General features: G+C 37.1%; 1 protein-coding gene across 3 annotated transcripts in view; it reads left to right on the top strand.

The window, feature by feature from the left end:
- Positions 1-327: 327 nt before the first annotated feature.
- The window catches only part of FLACC1 (flagellum associated containing coiled-coil domains 1), a 42,077-nt gene continuing 21,009 nt past the window's right edge, over positions 328-21,395 (top strand). For all 3 annotated transcript variants that reach the window (XM_034430662.3, XM_034430652.3, XM_060688101.2), the window contains exons 1-9: positions 328-443; positions 2,844-2,982; positions 4,290-4,358; positions 10,405-10,462; positions 13,114-13,253; positions 14,689-14,709; positions 17,158-17,251; positions 17,712-17,773; positions 19,974-20,071. In XM_034430662.3, the coding sequence (XP_034286553.1) occupies positions 2,879-2,982; positions 4,290-4,358; positions 10,405-10,462; positions 13,114-13,253; positions 14,689-14,709; positions 17,158-17,251; positions 17,712-17,773; positions 19,974-20,071 (646 nt within the window). In that variant the 5' untranslated portion in view covers positions 328-443; positions 2,844-2,878. The remainder of the gene's footprint in view (positions 444-2,843; positions 2,983-4,289; positions 4,359-10,404; positions 10,463-13,113; positions 13,254-14,688; positions 14,710-17,157; positions 17,252-17,711; positions 17,774-19,973; positions 20,072-21,395) is intronic.

Here is a 21,395-nt window from a genome sequence, read left to right as displayed (position 1 = left end):
TGTACTAACCTCATTCTTAGTGCAATTTTGCTTCCTAAATTTTGACACTAAATTTAATACTGTGCAACATGATACTCAGTACAAGTTATATAGTTTTTGAGGATATCACATGACAAATGTATCTCTTTCAGAGTTTCAAAACCCAGAAATGACGTGTGACTTACTAATAATGTTCCCCCTTATTTTTAATTCATTGCTTGCTCTGATTGACCTGCAGATGGTTCAGGAAATCCAGTATTAGAGCACCCCCTTTAGTTTGGAATAATTTAAGAACAAGCATGACTAAATCGCTTTGTGTACTGCACCTTTAAAAATAGAATGGAAGGCGGCAGACATAAAACCTGTTTCCATGGTGAGGAAGAGCTTAAAATCCTCCCCTAAGGAGATGCTGAAGTTCCAAGCCTTAATGGACGCCATCCCCACGCAGTAAAATCTGCTCAGTTGTAAGTTTCTCTGGACTGGTTTTAAATGTTCTGTATTAACAGCCAATAAAGGGGACATCCCAGATGATCTCAGTCTAAATGCTGGTAAACCTCCGCCTTGAACCTGAAATTGTGATAGGCAAAGATCCATCTGTATGACCAACTGCAGTTTTGACGCTTGTTTCTATTACTTAGTCATTTCATAATGCAACAAAAGTAACAGAGTGATTTCCAACACCTTTTTTTTTAGTTGGAATCTGACAGGTTCTCTGTTCTTTAAATTGTTTAATATTAAAATTCTTATATTTGTTGTTAAAGTGGCAGGCTGGAGATGAGAATATAGCCATTTTGTGCAACTGCACATAATATTTTTGTGCCCACAGCCCCACAAAGTTCCCAGACACTGAATGGTGAATTCAGGTCAGTGTGGGTGTGGATTTATATACCTATAATTAAAATAATTGGTTTCCACACACCCTCTTCTGTTTCCAAAGCTAAGGGGTGTCTACCTATTTATAAGTTTGCTTGGGTTTCTAAAGTCTCATGGTATTTTAAATTTTATTTTTGGAAGCTTTCTTATTTAAAACTATTGCACTCTGTTGTGTATATTAACTATTGTAAACCACCTCTGGTGTGGATGAATCTTTTCTAAAGGTTCAGTATAAAAAATTTTGTAAAAGGAATTCAATGAAAATTATGATTTTTTTTTAAATTCTCATATATAAAAGCTAGACATAATGTAGGAAGTTAGGACCCACCCCTCTCCTAGAAGAATGAAATATTTTGAGAAATATTAAAAAGGCAGAATATTATATTTCCCTGGATAAGAAATTGAGGATCATGTTTTTTTTAAAGGGAGAAAGCAGCCCCTACCTTTCTTAATAGCCCTCAGCAGATGTCAGCACTTAAGAGATAAAGAGCTTATTGAAAGAAGCCAAGTATCTAGGCAGCTCTATTCATAGGCAGAAATTCCCTGCAGCAAGGTTTGAACAAAGGTAGGATTAGCCCTCAACCTTAATAGGAATTGCCCAACACCCTTTCAGAACACAAGCACCTTCATTACATCATCTCAGGTGCACTACCCCAGCAAACTTCAGCCAAACTTAGCTCAGACAAACATGACCCCTACATGGCCCTATGGGAGTGTAACAACAGCCAATAAAATAATGTTCTTGCACAGGAACAGGAAGCTCAAGTTGGAAGCTCAAGTTCAAAGCCCTAGAGAAGGTATAAAAAACCCTCACTCCCAATTCCATGTGGTCAGCTGCGCCAGAACCATGTGCTTGGTGGTTCTGCTTTATCATTAAACCATTTTTCCAAACAGCCTCCATGTTTCCAGTGTCTTTCTCCCTGCTTAGAACTGAACCAGATGGATATTTTGCCCAATATAAAGATTAAAGAAAATAAAGTGAAGTGAAAAAAATAAGAAAAGTATGAGAGAAAAAGATATATAAAAAACAACTCCCAAGCTTCTTCACTGAAGTTACAAGCAGGCAGATCCTCACACCTCCCTGTTTAAAATTACATTATGTTTCCTTTTTCCTATATTCAACTCTTTTTAATCAGCAAATCATAAATCACCACAAATCACTTTTTCACATTTTCAGTAAATATCCATAAACGGTTTCCAAACTTTAATAAAAGTACAAGTGATCGAACAAGTCAGTTTTGTTATTTCTGAAAATTTCATCATCTTCATAGTCCATTCCTCCATTATGATAGTTGAGTATTTTCTATCTTTGTCCATATGGCTGGTTTAAGATGAAATTTTTAATTGTTTTTAAATGTTTTAAATGTTTTAATTGGTAATGAGTTTTAATTGGGCCAAATTTATATATCTTTTAATTGTTTTTTTTAATATTTGTCCTGCATGTTTTTTAATTTTGGCTGTACACCGCCCTGAGTCCTCAGGGAGAAGGGCGGTATAGAAATTCAATAATAAATAAATAAATAAATAAATATACAGTAATAACCTTGCTGCAGTCACTATATACAAAACCAACCTTTTCAGAGGTTTTTTCCTAATTGGCTACCCATAAGCCCCAATAGAAAAAGTTCTGATTTCAGCAATTAAAAGAATAGTTGCTGCTGGAAATCTTTTCATGATGTCTTTTCAAATGTAATTCCCATAGAGTTCAATCACTCTGTCCCTTAAAGGAAGATGAGTTGGAATTTGGTACAAATTTCAAATTCAATGGGGCAAAAGAAAAAAGAAAATACTACTTTTAACTATTTGTTTATTTAGTTGATTTCACATACTACAGTGTTTTAGTATATTTTTTCAACATGTTTGATGTTAGACCCCAAACCCATCATACCTGGCTCTCTAAAATCAGGGAAATAGATTGTCATCCTTAGATGTACATGTTGGCAGGATAAGTCTTCAAATTATGAAGATGTACTTTGTCTTCCATCTTGCAGGTTTCTTGACATACAATTTTCAAGATCAGAAGATTATGTCCCAAGCTCCCTTGTTATACTGCCCTTGTTGGGATCCTTGGAAAGCAAGGGGTAAAAAACTTATAAAAACTAAAGCAGGCTCACTGAATCAGAAGTCCAAGTAAGTAAAAGTACAGGGATGATAAAGGATGGTTTGACCTTTATCAGTATAAAGGTATACCGGTAAAGGTCAATAATTTTTCAGTTGCTGAACTATCAATGAACATGTGAACAACCACAGAATCTACATAAGTGTTTTTGTTAATGGTTGAGAGTATTATGGGTGGCCTCCATGCCATATTTGGGAAAATCCAAAACAACCCTACTTCTAAATAAGAAAAGTCATCGTGTGCTTAAGAGTGAAATAAGGGCATCTCTCATTCATTAAGGAGTAACTAAATACTGGATTATAAGGGGGATGAAATAATATACAATTGGTAGAAAAGTCTGTGAGAGGGAAAAAGCATTTCATCCACAGAGCATATGAAAATTTGAATCTTATGTAACCTGAAAGCAATACTGTTGCATAAGATCTTGACAGAAATACACACGTAACAGAACCACTAAAAAGCTGTTAAAGAGAGTTATCAATAGTACATTGCCATATAAAACATAAATTGTCCTCATGATTCATAAAAACATAAAGGAAGCCCCTCCCCTGCTAAATTTTAAGCAAGATAAATGGCAAGGACCTTACTGAGTTCCTTTTGATTTACATGGAGCCTGGAAAAATTATTGATTCCTGACATAAACTGTTTGTAGAATATATGTAACTGTCAAATTAATTGTTTCTGTAATTCTGTAATTCAGATATAATATTGGAATTCAGGTATATTATTCAGGTATAATAGGAATATTATATTATATTATTAATCCAAAACAATTTGAAAACATATGGAATACTACGTAAAAACCATCGGCATTCAGAAAATCACTATCAGTCAATTGCAAAAAGCAACTATATGTGGAACAGTTTACTTCCTGTGACAATAGCTTTAACACCATCAAACATCAACATCTGCCTATCCTAGGTCCTTGGAAAAGATTTGATCGGTAGAGAAAAATATCAAATCCAGTCTAAACATTTAGTTGGCTGTATGAATTTAATCTAAAGAAAAGCTTAAAATGCAGTCAGATGCACAACCTATTACTATACTCACTGTCATATGTTCCCAGGCCCTTGTAGGACTATCATAAGATTTGCAAAATTCTAATGAAAGATGTAACATTGCTATGTGCCAAAGAGAACAAATTATAATTTAGAAATGGATATTATCAATATTTAAATTGTAATGCTGAGAAACACTAATCCTATTCAGGTCAAGAACACTCAGAAATACTGGTGAGACTTAAAGACCAATTGCATTTTAGACTTGACATTTGAAGAAATTATTAATCCTTTCTAAACAGTGGTTTTTTCCACATTAGAAAAACATCACCAGGAGGAATCCTCAAAGACCAGTCCAAAGTCCAGTTAAATCCTTCAAATACTTCTAGGTAAGTTTCTTGTGCTTGGAAATCAAATGCAAAAGCAAGGGATGTGCAAGATATAAAATCTTATCTGTATGCTGAGAATTTTAAATTGTTTTTGATCAGTATTCTTCAGAGCACATGATCAAACAAGATATTCTTTCTGCAATTCTTGACACATCTGTGTCAGTCTGTATGTCCAAAATGGATGTGATGACACAGTCAATCTGAAGTCCATTACATATAAAGATGCATGCGCATGGGAGCAGATGACCAATTGCTAAAAATATATATAACCATTTATAAAATTGCCTATTACGTTGCTCATTCCAAGCACCAATTCCAGTATAGAAACTCAGGGTAATCTACTGCAAACTTGTTCCAGTTCACTGTCTTTACTATGTCAATTTAATGATATATACATGAATATCCTGGATTATAGTGCAGAGTATTTTAATTTTTGACACATCACGCTTGTACTATTGCTCTTAAACATTTGTAATACTTTATCAGACTTTTCCCAATTTTACTCAGATCTGATACTATACTAATTGAAGCCAGGCCAATTTGTTCCCCTATTCAGGATCCATTTTTAAATTTGCTGGTCTGTAATGTCCTGGTTTGGAGGCCAATTGGAGCAACAAATTTAGTAGTAAAAGTAACAAAGTAATAACAGTGTCTCTGCAGAAGTGGTTGTGGATGAATATTTCTTTTTGTGTTATTGCTGGCACATTCAAGGAATTTTAGAAAGGGTTTGGACACCATAATCTTTCTATAGTTTTTTCATGCTATTTCATTCTTTTCGCTTTTTCTTCATAAAAAATGTGTAAAGGAAAGAAGGGTAAAATATCAGCACAATATAGGTAGTACCTATTATACCAAGTGTGTTAAACTCAAGGCCTGTGGGCCGGATCCAGCCTGCAGGGTGCTTAAATCTGGCCTGTGGCCATAGGGTTGCCAGGTGTCCACTATTTGAGTGGACAGTCCACTTTTTCACATTATGTTCACTATTTTTTTTCACAAAATAGTGGACATTTTTTTTATTCAAAAGCTTTATGATGAAATGGTACGTAATCTAAGAGAATAAGGATAGGAGAATCTCATTTTGTCTTTTTTTTCATAAGTTAGAATGAGACAAAGATCGAATGCTCATTGCAATAATCACATTTTACACAACAGCGCAAAAATGCATTAAAGCAGTTATCTTTTGATATCGAAAATGTAGTGTGTGGGAATCACGTGGCCATAGTATATGTGTAGATCGGCCTAGCTGGTTGGACACGTGTACAGAGCTTGGCACTGAAATAATCTGAGTAGGAAAAGCAGGTTCAGCTAGATGACCACTGGAGAGGCTCTATTTAGAATGGAGGCTGTGTTTGCAAGGCATAGACATCTCCTTGTAGAACATTCCTAAGGACTGAGGTAACCTCTGATAATGGGGAGATGGGCCTCTCGGTTAGCAGAAGAAGATGCTGGGTACGAAGCCAAATATGATAACATAGCAAGAGTTAAGTTTTGTTTCTGCCTTAGGTATCGCTTTCCTAGAATTCATGTGATTTACTGTAATATGGTAGGATGTGAAAGTTATGTCCAGATATGGAGAAAATCCTTTGTATCACAGATGTAATATGAGAATGTATAGCTGTAATCATGCCTTCTGATACGCCCAATACCCTTGCTTAATAAAAGAGATGTCTGGAGTCAGCTCGAGGCTCTCTCATCCCGAGAAACACTTGTCCTGTGTCTTCTCTAATCTGGACCTCTCATGGGGAGCCCGCCAGGATGATTGCAACAGTAGTGCTGAAGGTTTTTGCCGAATTTTTGAATTCTGCGAAGAAACGAGAAGAGTTGAAATCATTTTTTGAATTTTGCGAGTCAGAATTCCATGAAGTTTTGCGCCATGTTCCAACACGTTGGTTAAGCTTGTTTAAAGCGGTCGAAAGACTTCTTTTAAACTGGATACCTCTAAAATCATATTTTATTTCTCTTGGATCTAATGAGTGCCATAAGGTTATCTGGAACCTTATTTCGGATCAGGAAAATTAACTCGCAAAGGACGATGAACCAACAATTTCAGAATTGTATTTATATTTCACACACTTCTTCATGTCAATAATGCAAGACACCCTACTGAAGCTGGAAAGCAAGAAAATTCTTGCATGTGATCTTCACATTATTTTTTATTTATTTATTTATTTTATTTCAAATTTATATACCACACCTTCTCCCAAGGGATTCAGGACGGTGTACAGCCAGATAAAAACATACAATACAAACATTAAGAACAATTAAAAGAATATATATTAATTTGGCCCCAGTTTAAAATGAGAAACCAATTAAAAATTTAAAATTTAAAAATATGTTAAGCCAGCCCGGTTTGATGAAAAAAGAAAGTTTTAAGGGCACGGCGGAAGGCACCAAGGTCTTGGATTCTCCTTAACTCAGGGGGCAGCTGGTTCCATAGGGTAGGTGCCCCCACAGAGAAGGCCCTCCCCCTGGGGGTCACCAGCCTACATTGTTTGGCTGATGGCACCCCGAGGAGGCCCTCTCTGTGGGAGCGCACAGGTTGATGGGAGGTTGTCGGTAGCAGCAGGCAGTCTCGAAGATAACTAGGTCCTATGCCATGGAGCGCTTTAAAGGTGGTAACCAACACCTTGAAGCGCACCCGGAAGACCACTGGGAGCCAGTGCAGCTCGTGCAGGAGCGGTGTTATGTGGGAGTGCCATGCAGCTCTCATAATTACCCGCACGGCCGCATTCTGGACTAGTTGGAGCCTCCAGGTGCTCTTCAAGGGGAGCCCCATGTAGAGAGCGTTGCAGTAGTCCAGGCGAGAGGTGACGAGGGCATGAGTGACTGTGCACATGGAATCCCGATCAAGAAAGGGTCGCAACTGGTGAATCAGGCGAATCTGACAAAAGGTCCCCCTGGCTACAGCCGTCAGATGTTCCTCCAAGGACAGCTGCGTATCCAGGAGGACTCCCAGATTGCGCGCCCTCTCCGAGGGGGCCAAAGACTCACGCCCAATAGTCAGCGATGGAGTCAGCTGACTATATCGGGATGCTGGGAACCACAGCCACTCAGTCTTGGAAGGGTTGAGCTTGAGCCTGTTCCTCCCAATCCAGATCCGCACAGCCTCCAGGCATTGAGACATCACTTCAAGGGCATTGTTGGGGTGGCCTGGGGTGGAGATGTACAGCTGGGTGTCATCAGCGTATTGGTGATACTTCACCCCAAAGCCACGGATGATCTCACCCAGCGGCTTCACAAAAATGTTGAACAAAAGGGGCGAGAGGACCGACCCCTGAGGCACTCCACAGATGAGAGGCCTTGAGGTTGACCTCTGCCCCCCTGCCAACACAAACTGCGACCGGTCAGAGAGAAAGGAGGAGAACCACCGTAACACGGTGCCCCCCATCCCCAACTCTTCCAACCGGTGCAGCATGATACCATGGTCGATGGTATCAAAAGCCGCTGAGAGGTCTAACAGGGCTAGAACAGAGGAGCAACCCCTGTTCCGAGCCCTCCAGAGATCATCTACCAACGCGACCAATGCCGTTTCCGTGCTGTGCCCAGGCCTGAAACCCAACTGGAACGGATCTAGATAAGACATTTTATCATTAGCATGTGTAAGCTGCATGATTCTTTGCAAAAAAAATACGATGAGCAGTTTTTTGGAATGAAAGTTTTATTTGCCTTACGTAAAAAACATTTGCCTGAGAATGCCGTGCAAAAGTTCAAGAAAGAAGCCATCAACGTGTATCAAAGAGCCATTGCGTACCTAGAAAAGTGGTATAATTTCACCGATTCAGTATATGAGACGCTAAATTGTTTCAATCTAATTGATCGCAATAATCCTCCAACTTTAGAAGAAATGATGAACATCTGGTTATTATCACCATGGCGAGAAGAACTTCCACCCAACACTCTCTTCGATGAAATTTCTGCCTTAGCAGAAGTTTATGTTCATCTGCAGGGCGATTCATCCCTTGATAAGTGGACGTACTTTTTCAAGAAAGAGCCAGCTCCGAGTTTACTGAAACTGTTCCAGTATTGTGCATCAATTCCGGTATCAAATGCAAACGTTGAATGAATTTTCAGCATCATGGGAAATTTGTGGACTGACGAATGTAACCGACTACTTGTATCAGTTCGAAGTGAACTTTGTATATTTTTAAATATTTCTCAACGTTGTACTGAAATTAAATAATTATTCCTTAAACACGAAGAATTGATCAAAGCTGCGCAGTCAAATAAAAAATACACATGACAGCAAAGTAAAATGTAATTTAATATTTTACACATTATTATAATATATTTGATGTTTTGAATTTTAAGTAAAGTTTTGAAGTGATTATTTTAATACGTGTTAAAATGTTTGTAAGAAAATATATAATTTAATTGTAAATTATTTAATTTATTTTTTACTACTTAACCCCCCCGCCTGCTTGTCCGCTATTTTTTGGAAGCAGACCTGGCAACCCTACCTGTGGGGCTGGTCTGGAAATAGCAAAGGACCAGCCCGTGGTGCCTCTGGCAACCAAAACGGGGCATGGGGGGCTGTGTGCCCCATTTTGGCTGGCTGCAAGAGGCCGTTCAGGCCAAAAACAGGATGTGGGGGGGCACACATGGCCCCCACGTGCCCTGTTTTGTCTGGCAGGTACTGCAGGAGGCATCTATCCTGTCTCTCCCCCCTCCGGCTGCCCCATGGAGGAGAACCACAATGCTGATCCATCCCCCGAAGAAATCCAGTTTGACACCCCTGTATTATACTTTAATTATTATGTATTTAATTATTTTAATTTCTTTGAAGGAAGTTTTCATGATTCCTTGATTTTTCTATGCAGAAATCCTTGTAAACACTCTCTCATTAATTTCTGAAATACATGTCCGTTCTATTTTTATGCAGAAGGTTCTGATTTTGACAGGAGTCCCTAAGCAAAACAATTTTGTTGCCATGGTATTTTAAATAACCTTACTTTTTTTTCCAGAATGAGATTTTCACATCAAAATAAAACTATTAGTACAGGTGCACAATCCTCAGAAGGTCTCCAGCTAAAACCTTTTGTACAATACTTAAGTTGAATGGATGTTCTAAGCAAGATTCTATCTCTCAAATTATTCCAGCAACCTTTGTATGCGCTTGCTTGTCCTTACAAAATGTAAAACTAAATTAGTTTCCTGCAATGTTGAAGAAAGCATTAGTTAGTAATCACTGGACCCTAGAATCAGAAAAAAACATCTTCAACAAAAAGATTAAGCAATTTCTTATGCAATCTTCTGACGGAATATGTTTAAATTCAAGAATAACACATTTATGGAAGGATGAGAGAAAATAGATTTCTTATCTTAATAGGAATGAATTAGGGACCTATCATTACAATATTTGTTTTTCATAATATATCCATTTTAAAAATTGATTGGCAGTATACATACCAAGTTTGTTCTCAGGAATGCCGTGCGAGACGCAATCAAAACACAGCTACAGCCTTATTCAGCTCTTTTGGCATGCTGGTTTATTCACATCCGCATCCGGCTACACACTATGATTCGTAAACACAATTGAAATCGGCACTACGTACACCAAGAATGGGGCGTTTATATAGCCCATCTTTCCATTAACTCATTAGGACCGCGCCCTTGTTTGTTACCACGCCCCTCATTTAGGGGTGTAGACTGCGCCCTTGTTTATTACCACACCCCTCTTTTAGGGGTGTAATTGGTCTTCAGCGTGTTCTGGAAGGTGCTGCCGCTGTGTCCTCCGGAACGGCCCTAGTCCCGTCGCACCCGATACCACCACCCCACACCCCGCATACGGCTGCCTTCACCCAGTGCCACCACCACCAAGTATGTATATGTCCCTCGATGCTTTCAGCACGCGTTAGCGATGTCGAGCAGGTTGCTAGGCTCGACATTTGCTTTTATATCAGATTTTTAAAAATGTATTCTGTTAAGCTTTCCTTTCCAAGTTGACATACAGATATAAGTGTTCTTTTTAGTTTTGTGCAGAGATCAAATTTTTGACACATGCCTTTATCTCCCTGGTAGTCTAAATAATCTTATTTTTTCCTTCCAGAGTGAAATTTTCCACCAAAACCTATGTGCAACCATTAAGAAGCAGGGAGCCTCAAGATGTAAGTAAAATATATTATTTATTTTTTGTACTTGGAAAATGAATACTTTAACTCAGCTTTTTCCAAACTAGTGCCCTTTAGATGTGTTTCACAATGATTAGTCAGAATGTGATTATGGCAGTCATACTTTTACATATCCGGAGGATGCCAAGTTAAGGAAGGCTATTTTAATCATTCTCTTTCTTCCATCCTGTAACATCTTGAAAAGTAAAAACCTTGTACCAATTTCAATGAAGTAGAAGCATAAGGGAAAAAATTCCTTATCCTACAGAATAAGAATTTAATGATTAAGATCAGATATCAGTACTTTGCTTCTGACTATATAGCTCCTCCTTTGATAATCAGAACAAAGTCTTTCATCCAACACTGTTCTGCTCTAGTTCTAAGATCCTGTGGCATGAGCTAACAGTGGTATTAATAATATTAATTAATAATTATAATGCCCTTATATTGTACAACTCAAAATGGCATAACTAATGTTCCCTGCTCCTATGTCCCTATCAACAACACATTTAGGTGGATAGGATTAAGAGAGAATGACTGGCCAAAAGTCACCAGCTGGCTTCTGTGTTTAAGGGAAGACTAGAACTCAGAGTCTCTTGGTTTCTAGTCCTGCACCAACTGGATCTCATATACTGGCAACAAGACCCAGAAAAAACAGTGGGGTGTGTGGAGGACAACTTTAGGAATTGCTGCAAAGATACAGTTATAAGGGAAATTGAATAGAGAAAAAGAACAGCTTAAGGTAAAGTACACAGAGAAAAAGAGAACTAAAAGTTTGGACTTGGCTAGATCTTCAGAGAAAAGGAATTTGAGGGTTGAGCAATAGTTACTGAGAAACTCTTTCCTGGTGCTGTTAAAATATGACATAAGGATGCTTCCGGCAAGAAAAGATGTAAATCTTACCAGGGACAATTCTTAAAGCAGAGAAGGCAATTGCAAGATACATAGGATGCAAGCCACATTTGCTCTTGAATAAATTCCCAAAGACACCAGACAAATATCACAAGGATTGAAACATTGCAACCAATAGACTTTTGAAGTGTAAGGCAGTGCTTCATCTTGAGATAGAATCCAAACCCAGCAAGGAAAAGAACAATTTAAGATGGCTCACTTGAAACAGAGCATACATTTCTAAATAGCTCGGTTTCAAGTTTAATATTCTACCCTCAGCTTCTCCTCCAGTGTATAATGTGTTGAGTGGAAACAGTGATACACTGTTCATCACAGAGTGAAAAAAAAACCCCAGCTTTGTGATGCCTTGGGAAAGATGGGATTCTGAGACTGATAAAAGCAGTTCTTGTAATCAATTATCCTAATTGATGGGGATAGGGATCATGGCCTGGAAAAAGAGAGGAATGCACATACTGTATATATTCATCCTCTCATCTTGTTTTGACATTGATCTGGACAGTATACGACTGCATTTTCTCTTAAAGAACATCTCCCTGATTCATTTCTTAATTTCTCATCCTTATTCCCATTCTTATGTAATCCTGCTGCAGATATTTGTTTCTCAAATTAATGTTCAAGTCCTTTTCCTTCTTCACTTTCCCAACATACTAAACCCAAGGACAGTTTCCCCCCCCCACAACACTGTAAAACTATCTAGAAAGGCAGTATTACCATCATTATTCTCATCTTCCCTATTATCTATCACCTTATCTTCTTATGACTACAGTATAACTTGCTGCTTGTATCTTATGATTTAAATTGTTTAATTAGTATCCTAGTATGTTGATTGCTTATTTAGTATCCATGATTATCACTAAGTGCTGTATCTAATGTTTTATGATGAATGTATTTTTACAATGACTATAATAATGATCTATCACTATTGTTGTATGTACACTGAGAGCTTATGCACTGGAGACAAATTCCTTGTGTGTCTAATCACAGTGGCCAATAAAGAATTCTATTCTATTCTATTCTATTCTATTCTAGTCTAGTCTAGTCTAGTCTAGTCTAGTCTAGTCTAGTCTAGTCTAGTCTAGTCTAGTCTAGTCTAGTCTAGTCTAGTCTAGTCTAGCCTAGCCTAGCCCAGCCCAGCCCAGTCCAGTCCAGTCCAGTCTAGTCTAGTCCAGTCTATTTCATGTTTCAATTTTATCACAATTTCATTATTATCTAATTCTTCATTAAGTGACCATTTGTCTTCATTTATTAATATTTAAATATTGTTAGGTGAGCAGTTTGAAATTTTAGTTTTTCTTTTGGTCCTTGCAAGTAATGTTCTGAATGATTCCATATTGGATGACTCTGTGTCTTAACAGGAGGGATGACACTCTCCAGGCAAATATTTATATGACTATGAAATTTCTCTGGAAAATATAGACTCTTACCTATATATCTTCTATCCTTCAGTCTGTTTTTAGCAAATGAGATTGTAAAAATATTAAGTTCTTAGAATAAATATTTTTAAATATTGATCAGTCAGCCTGAGATTTCCTGAGATTAGAAAATGAAAGGATAGCATATATCAGCTTTCCCGTTTGGAAGGAGAATCAAAAGCATATAATTCTGGCTTCTTTTATGAGAAGACAGCACCTAAGGCTAAGAGCCAGATCAAAATGCTTTAAATACATTCAATTGTAAGAAGCATATCACTGGTTTGGAGTTCAAAACTATTCTTCTAAGGTTACTTTTTTTTCCAGATATCCAAAGTTTTTGAAGAAGAGATCACGCCTGGTTTTACCTTGTCTCACAGTAAGGAACATATTGATGTCACATTGGGTGAAGAATTCTTTGAGAAACAAAAGCCTACAGAAGAAGCCATCAAAACTACTGTGCCTGGGTAATCATACATAGTGTCCAGATGATGTATTTACATAGCATAATATTAACTTATTGCTGTGTGATATGTTATCAGTGTTTTGTTATTTCATGTATGTGGGAACAATGCAAACAGCTAAGTTTCCACTTCTTTATACAGATTCCCAGTAAATTTTGACAGATAATTCAGAGGTGTTTTTTTTGGAAGATGGTTTCACTATCCAAACATTCCCAGAAAACTATTTTAATGGATGAAGAGGGCAAAGGTCAAATAGAGCAGCCATTCACAAACTGCCTTCCTAATGTGTTAAATTTCACAAACCCCCCCTAATCTCCAGAGACTATAACCAAAGACCATATTGGCTGGGAATCATGATGAAGTCTTGCACATCTGGAAAGCAATAGGTTGTTAGACTGAAGAAGGACATCTTAAGTTCAAGAGTATATGCAGAGGAGGCAAGGGAATAAATAAGTACCTGATTATGTATACTATCACACAATTTACAAATCTGCATCAGAGATCTTTGTAAAAGTGGGTCATAATGGCATGTGCATGTCTGCATCAGTGCCAATATCTCACCATTTTGGCATCATGGTGGTTTATAGCTTAGGTCTTGTTAAGATAAATACAAAAGAATGAAGTTCAAAATAGATGGCTTTTTTTGTCCTACAATGAAAATGAGAGCTGCCTATAGAAATCTCTGAAGAAATTTAGAATTTAATTGTGGATATGACTAGACACCAGTTACGTAATTTTCTCTTCCCTTCCTCTACCCCCCACTCCCCAGAAAAAGGAAACAAGCATTTCCTAGTTCACAAAACCCTTAAACTGTTTTTACATTTGCTTGGGATATTTCTTACATCTTATTGTTAGGAAAATGAATGTTCCTGAAGGAAACCTTCAGGGAAGCCTTTAATTAAATCCCCATGTCATTTTTGACTCTCAAGTTTAGCCTGAATACATTTACAGCTCATATTTTAAGATGAGATTTTGATTCAATGTATGATTCAACTGAATGTTTTTCTGTTATGATTTTCCACTATAATGGGATTGTCTAGAGATTTAAATAAAATAGACATTACATAATAGTGATAATTGAGACAATTTAATTATCTGTCTCAATCATTTGATCATCATATTCAGCTTGTTTTATGCTCCTGTGCAGATCTGAGTCTCAATCTAAAAGCTCTAATAACATCCCCAAATTCCTGTATTATATTAAGACACATGCTTATAATTGCTGAAATTACATTATGTCTGCAGACTTCAGAATTTGCAAAATATTGTAATCCACAAAATTCAGCCCATAGTTTCTATATACACACATAATAGATTAGATCTTGAGTACACTGATTTTATAAAATGAATGTATTTAATAGAATGCAATGGAGATTTATACTGCTTTCCTCTCTCTCTCTCTCTTTCTCTTCTCTTTTCCCTCTGTCATTCCTTGCAGCACTCCACCAAAGCTTGAAACGTAAGTACTGATAGTCTTTTGCTGCTTATGGTTTTCTTGGATTGCAATATAGTATAGTGCCTAAATGTGTCATCTGGTTTGTTTGCCCCTCTATAATCCTGTATTTTGTTAATCTGAGTTAATCTTATTTCTTTATGGTCTATTTTAATCCAAGTTTACAACATATTTTGAGGAACAGTGTACCAAATCTGTTGCCCTGGAAAAAACAAATTCTTGTTCTGCAAAAAAAAAAAAAAAGGAAATAAAAGAAAAGAAAAGAAAATCTGGGGTGTTGCTGAGTTAACTCATGTGTATTTGTCTGCTCTGGAGTAACGTTGGACAGTTTGATAAACTTCATCACTGCCTGCTGCCTTTTATAGAAAAAGGTAAGGAAGGCCATATAAATTATATTACAGCACTGTTTCCTGAGATGTGGCAACCCTATACAGGATTTATGAGCCCTAGGCCAAATAAACTGGAGAACGTCAGGTTGCTTGTCTGCTGAATTAGTTGAAATTCTTCCTACATGAAATTCTTTTGTAGTTACAAACCTTTATGTTTAAAAGTCTCATTTTCAGGGGTATTCAAAACAGCCTCCTATACTGAAGAGACACTCATAAATGATAGTAAAATTGGGAAACATTTCAGATTCCAAGGTTGAGTTGCTGTTGACTTAAAAAAAATTTCTTTAAAAGGAAAACATATTAACATAAAATGTCTGAACTGAACTACTAGGCACTTTCATTCTGTTTGTTTCAGATTTAGCATGGCACTTCGATAGGCAATCTGATATTCTCCAGGTGCCTGGACAGCAACCTAGCTGACATGGCCAGTAGCCATTATTATGGAACTTGGGGAGGACAACAGACTCCCTACCTTGATATACCTATTGTCAGAGGCATGCATTATCATTGTTGTTATGATCTTTGTTTTTGTTTTAAAAGTTTATATTGAAATGGGAAACTGTCCTATTCCATTTCATTTTGACTATATCAGATTGATAGAATTATCTCTTTAGAATGTATTATTACTTATTAGTAAATTCAGATAAGAATGCCAGAGGAGTTATGTCTTACTACACCTATCTATCTAAACTGCCATTGGGGGGTATTTCTTACTATTTCTTATATTTATTACCTCTTGGAAGTTATTTATTATTCATTCAGGATTTTTTAATGAATTTAGTAATCCAAGTTGTACATTGCATTTGCCTCCAATACAAGTCCAGGCTGAGTCATGCATTCATGTGACAATGGTGTAGTCTAGAGAGGTTTTTACAGATTGAATGACAGAAATCGGATTTCCAAATCTCCCAAGCACTTTTTAAAAAATTGAGTCCACTGGGAGAAATGATTAAAAAAACCCAATATGATGTTTACATGTAGGAACCAGTTCTCTATCATATTCTGTTGTTCAGTTTTTTCATGATATCATTTTGCCTGGATTGTCAGTAACTAGTTGGCTTCTTTTAAACTCCTGCTTGTGTCATCAGTGATAGTATCTAGTTAGTCTATCTTATGTAAACATAGTTTTTTCAATTGACTTTAATTTTTCCAAGCAGTAGAATTTTCTCCAAGAATGTTTACATTTTATAATACATCCAAAATATTATGTTTGGAAGCCTACCTTCTCTTAACAGCGTCCACCCTCTGGAAGGAAAATTCCCCAAGATTTCAGTTTCAAAGGGCCCTAAAGATCTGGTTCTTCACCCATGACTGATGCCTCTTTCCCCCTTTTTGTTCCCTTCTGGGTTCATTTTCTCTACTGTCATTGTTCTTTGGTCTTATACTGTTTTCATCCCTATGTAGAATTTTTCTATTGTTCTTTGCTTTTAAATGTTTTAATGGTTGTAAGCTCCCCAGAGTTGCTGGGACTTGGGTAATATATAAACTAAACAAATTATTATTTATTCACAACAATGTGTAGTCACAGCTGACAGTTCTTTAGTTTCATATTCAATGAAGAACCTAGGATGTCATAAGATCCAAGCAGTATGACCATTTGCAATTGACAGATGTTCACCTCCCATTGTTGAGATGAGTGGCCATACAAATTTAATTAATTAATTAATTAATTAATTAATTAATTAATAGAAGGTTCTTGGAGTGTACCCATTTCTAGAATGAACAGGATGGGCAGAAACAGTTGGAGATAGGTGCTCTCTGAGGGATCCAGATTCTATGCCAAGATCTTTATAGTTAATAACCAGCATCTTGAATTTCACTCGGACTGGCAACTGATGCAGCTCACATAATAGCAGTGGTAACATATGGGCATACCCAAAGGCACCCATTACTCTTGGCATTTTTGCATTTTCTACCAGCTGTACATTCCGAATGGTCTTCAAGGGCAGCTCCTAGTAGAGCACATTGCAACAATTCAGTTATATCCATTTAAATTCAAACAATTTTACATTTCAAAGTAATAATTATTATTTCTCTGGAACAATTTGTACATTATATTTTGTAGGGAAGATGTTGTTGCTGATTTAGTGGAACAGATTTCTGAGCTGACAGCTATTATAGAGCAATTGCGCCGAGATCATCAAGTGACACATAAACAGGTGAATCTTATTGGTCGTGGAGAGAGAGTAGTGGTTGGAGGAAATTATTTGGTCCTCTTCCAGAAACCAATTACTATCAAGTTAGGTGAACTGAAATTAAAAGACATTTCTAAAGCAAAGGTATTAATGGGAATAATTAATGTGGAGATGGGATGAAATGGAATGTATTTGGCCTCTTGTTTGCAGATAAAACTTTATGCACAGTTGAACTGTGCATCTTTGAGTTAGTCTTGATTCCAGCCATGTTCCTGCATTTTCCTTGGCAAAATAGTTTGCTATTGCCTTCTTTTGAGGGCTGAGGGAGACTGACCAGCTGGCTTTGTGACTAAAGCAGGACTAGAATTCAGTCTCCTGAAGTCTAGCCTTGTGTCTTTAAATACTGCCCTGTATCTATATATACAGTTACACTGCTAAAAGAAAAATACTTATTAAATGTAATTGTCTTTTTCTTTTTTTCTAGATGGAGAAAGATATGGAAGAAAAATGCAATGAGATGCAAGAGGAACATGATAATAAAATGAGGTCTGGCTGTCCTTGTTTGGAAGCTTAAAGTAACTTTTCTTTTTCCATAGTTATAGGAGCAAAGGAGGAATAACAACATATTAGGGAACCAGTTTCCATTCCTCCCCCAACTTTAGAAAGGAAGCGGACAGCATGTGACTTTTTAGCATTGTTCTGTGGAGGTCAACTCAGAAGTAATAATGAATAAAATATTATGACTATTGACTAATCTTATTTGAATCTGTGTCATTGGCCATTTTCAGTCACATAAAAATCTTTTTTTTAATTCAGAGCACAAATAGAGTATACAAAATAAATGATTAATTGTTAAAATATTGCATTTTTGCATACTGTGCTTTTTAGTCTTTAAAGTTATTTTTTGTGTGACTGAAAATGGCCAACAAAAAAAAACCTCAAAGTTATTCAGAAGTTAAATCCATACAAATTTGGTGAAATTTTCCTACAAGTATATCTGACTGTTTAGAGCCACAGTCAGCATAAGTTAAATAGAGCTGCTACTCTATCTGCAGTACTGAACAATTCCCTCCCAGGATGTAGTCCTGTTGAAAATCCTTCTTCTGTTACTTACTCTGTGGGGAAGCTCCCTATTGATGCCATGATAAGCTTTCTTCTTAAGCAAGTATAAGCACAAGGGAGTAGAGTTAATTTTCCCTACCTTACTATTGGAACCCAAATATTTATCAGCTTTCCCTTCCCAGCAGTGCCTACTACTTTACCTACACATCAGATGCAGCTTTGGGCCTTTAAAAAGTCATTCTCTTTCTCATTAGTTCCAGTTTCCCACTTACTTGTCTACATTGCAATTAGGATTATTCCTTAATAACTAGAGTAGCAATTGGTGTGGGCATGGCATGCTTTCAACTCAGAAAAAAAATCTGTGAATAAAAACATCATCATCATCATCATCATCATCATCATCATCATCATCATCATAATAATGTAGCATAATAGGAATAATAAAGCCAATCACAATAATTGTTCTCCATACAGTACAAACATGCAATAAAAATAATATATAAATATAATTGAACATTGGTTTTGAATGTACCTTGGTACTCAACTGCTTTGAAACTCATCAAATTTGGTACTCAACACTTTTGATGTAAACATTTTGTCCCGAAACTCATTTGTTTGGTACTCAATGCACAAGCAAGAACTTGCCTATGTCATCTGCCTTGTGATTCACTACATTATTCCTTATGGGAAAAAATTGTTTGGTACACATCACTTTTGGTAGTCATCGTGGCTCCTGGAACCAATTAATGTTGAGCACTGAGGTATCACTGTAGTAAGAAAACTTAAGTCTAAAAGCCTAGGTTTAGCTCCTATGCAAGTTACAAACAGTTCAGAGCTTTTCAGAACAGGATGGAGTTATCCATTTTCCCAAATTCAAGAGAGCCAGTAATTTCAAGGCTTTGCTTATGGAGATTTTTCATAAAACTATGTCCTTAGTTACTATTTGCAAAGCCTATTAAGGAAAGGAATTGCTGACTTTATTTTTGTTTCCTTCCTTCGCATTCCACCAAACATCAGATGGGGTTGGCTTTGAGAAAAGATGGAGTCTGAAGAGTAAATATTTGGTCCTGGTGCCTTGTGTGGTTGCATTCAAAAGAAGCCTGGTCAACAGTTGACAGATGCTATGGGCTTTTTTGTTTCCTTGTGGAGTTTTCTACCAGCTCTAGTTATCTGTTAGCTGGGCTGAAAGGTTGTAAATCAAGGACTATCTGCATTGAGTTGATCTCATGGTTTAGATCCTTTTGAGAATACCAATGAGAGAATGATACATGAAAGGCTGATCTTCCTTATTTTATCTCTTCAGCCTAAGACATGCTTGTGTGTGTTTCTTCTGTACTTTTAGTGCTGCTTTGCTGTCACCTCTCTAGATAATGCACAGATTTTTGTAGATTTCCCTTCCCCCCTAGAGTATTTGAGTCCTTCTGAGTTCCTCCTAAGGAGCTCTTCTTGAAATGTAAAGGATATTTTATAACCGGATTGCATATGATTTTAGATATGATTAAAGATTGTACAGTAAATTGGCAAAAATCAGGTGCTGTGATTTGTACAAGAGAAGAGCTTCTCACCAAGGCAACATTACCAGTCTTCAAGTTTATTACGAAGACATACTAACTAGAGGACTTAACAGACCACAAGTGCAGGGACGCCTCTTTTACCTTACTTTGCTGTTATGTTGTCTTGGCAGGGAGATTCAAGGATTTCACATAATACAAGTGAATAACCTGGAAGAGCAGTATAAGAAAGAGTTGCGGAATGAGAGGGCAACTGCGCAAGAAAAATTGGGTATGATGCAGGGCTATCTATTTGTCTCATGCCTACATGTGTACTGGAACTTCAGCACACAGAGTTGTTTCACAAAAGAAATTAGAAATAGATACGTAGCCAGGTACAATGGGATGATTAATATACCAGTTTCAGTGGTGGGTTTCACTTACCTTTGCTACCAGTTCGCTTACACACCAACCATCATTTCACTTGCACGTGTGCCACCTCTGTGGCATGCACAGAAACATGCGCAGAATATATTTGATGACGTCTGGGCGGGTGGGCGGAGCCTCCCAACGCCACTACTACCGGTTTGCCCAAACCAGGGCAAACTGGTAACAACCCACCACTGACCAGTTTGTTATAGTGGTTAAGACACAAGGCGAGAAACTGGGGACTGTGAATTCTAGTCCTGCCTTAGGCACAAGGCTAGCTGGGTGATCTTAGGTTAGTCACTCTCTCTCAGCCTTAGGAAGAATGCAATAGTAAACCACTTCTAAAATCATGCCAGGGACTTGCAGGCAGTTGTCAGGAATCAATGCTGACTTAAACACACACACACACACACACACACACGTATTTCCATCAGCTGTTGCTGTTGCTATTGCATTTAGAACTACATAAGGAACAAAACTGCTCCCTCTTTTTACAAATCCAGAGCAATTTGTAATTTGTAATTTACAAACCCAGAACAATTTGTAAACTATTTGATTGGTATTTGTATGTGCGTGTGGGGAATTGAAAAAAACCAACAAGCAACTTATTTTAATATCTTAAATACTTATAGGCTGAATTTTCTATGCTACCAGTCACAGACTTGTAGACGTCAATATTAGAATCCTGACAAGGCAATTTTAAGCTATGAGGCACAGCAACGTCTGGTCCTAACATCTACAGAAAGGGACAAAATTGTTAAACTAGAAATTGTGATCTTCTATGTTTCACTAAGTGCAATGTGTTAAAAAATCCTAGCTGAAAGTAAGTCAGTGACAGATTCAGTAGAAATATTGGACCAGTCTTTCACAACCTGCTGCTATTCAGATGCATCAAACTCTCCTTTGCAGCTAATGTTCACCCCTAGCATGGTGAATGGTAGCAAAATGCACATTGAAGAGAAGTTAAGAAATCACAGGAAAGTCAACAATCTTAAAATAGTAAAAATAAAACAGAAGCCTATCAACAATAAGAAACCTTGACTAGCCAGTTGATGAAAGCCTTAACTAGAAAAGAAGAAAAACAAGCTTAAAATATTTCACCTGATTTCATTGAGAGATTTCCAATATTCAAATGCTATTTAAAAAATAAAAAATAATCACCTAGCCATCTCATCTTTGTTTTGTAA

This window comes from Pantherophis guttatus, chromosome 1 (assembly GCF_059756535.1).
Source record: "Pantherophis guttatus breed Tessera chromosome 1, ASM5975653v1, whole genome shotgun sequence".
Lineage (NCBI taxonomy): Eukaryota > Metazoa > Chordata > Lepidosauria > Squamata > Colubridae > Pantherophis > Pantherophis guttatus.
The sequence above is the reverse complement of the archived record's forward strand: the minus strand, read 5'-3'. Positions and strand labels throughout refer to the sequence as shown.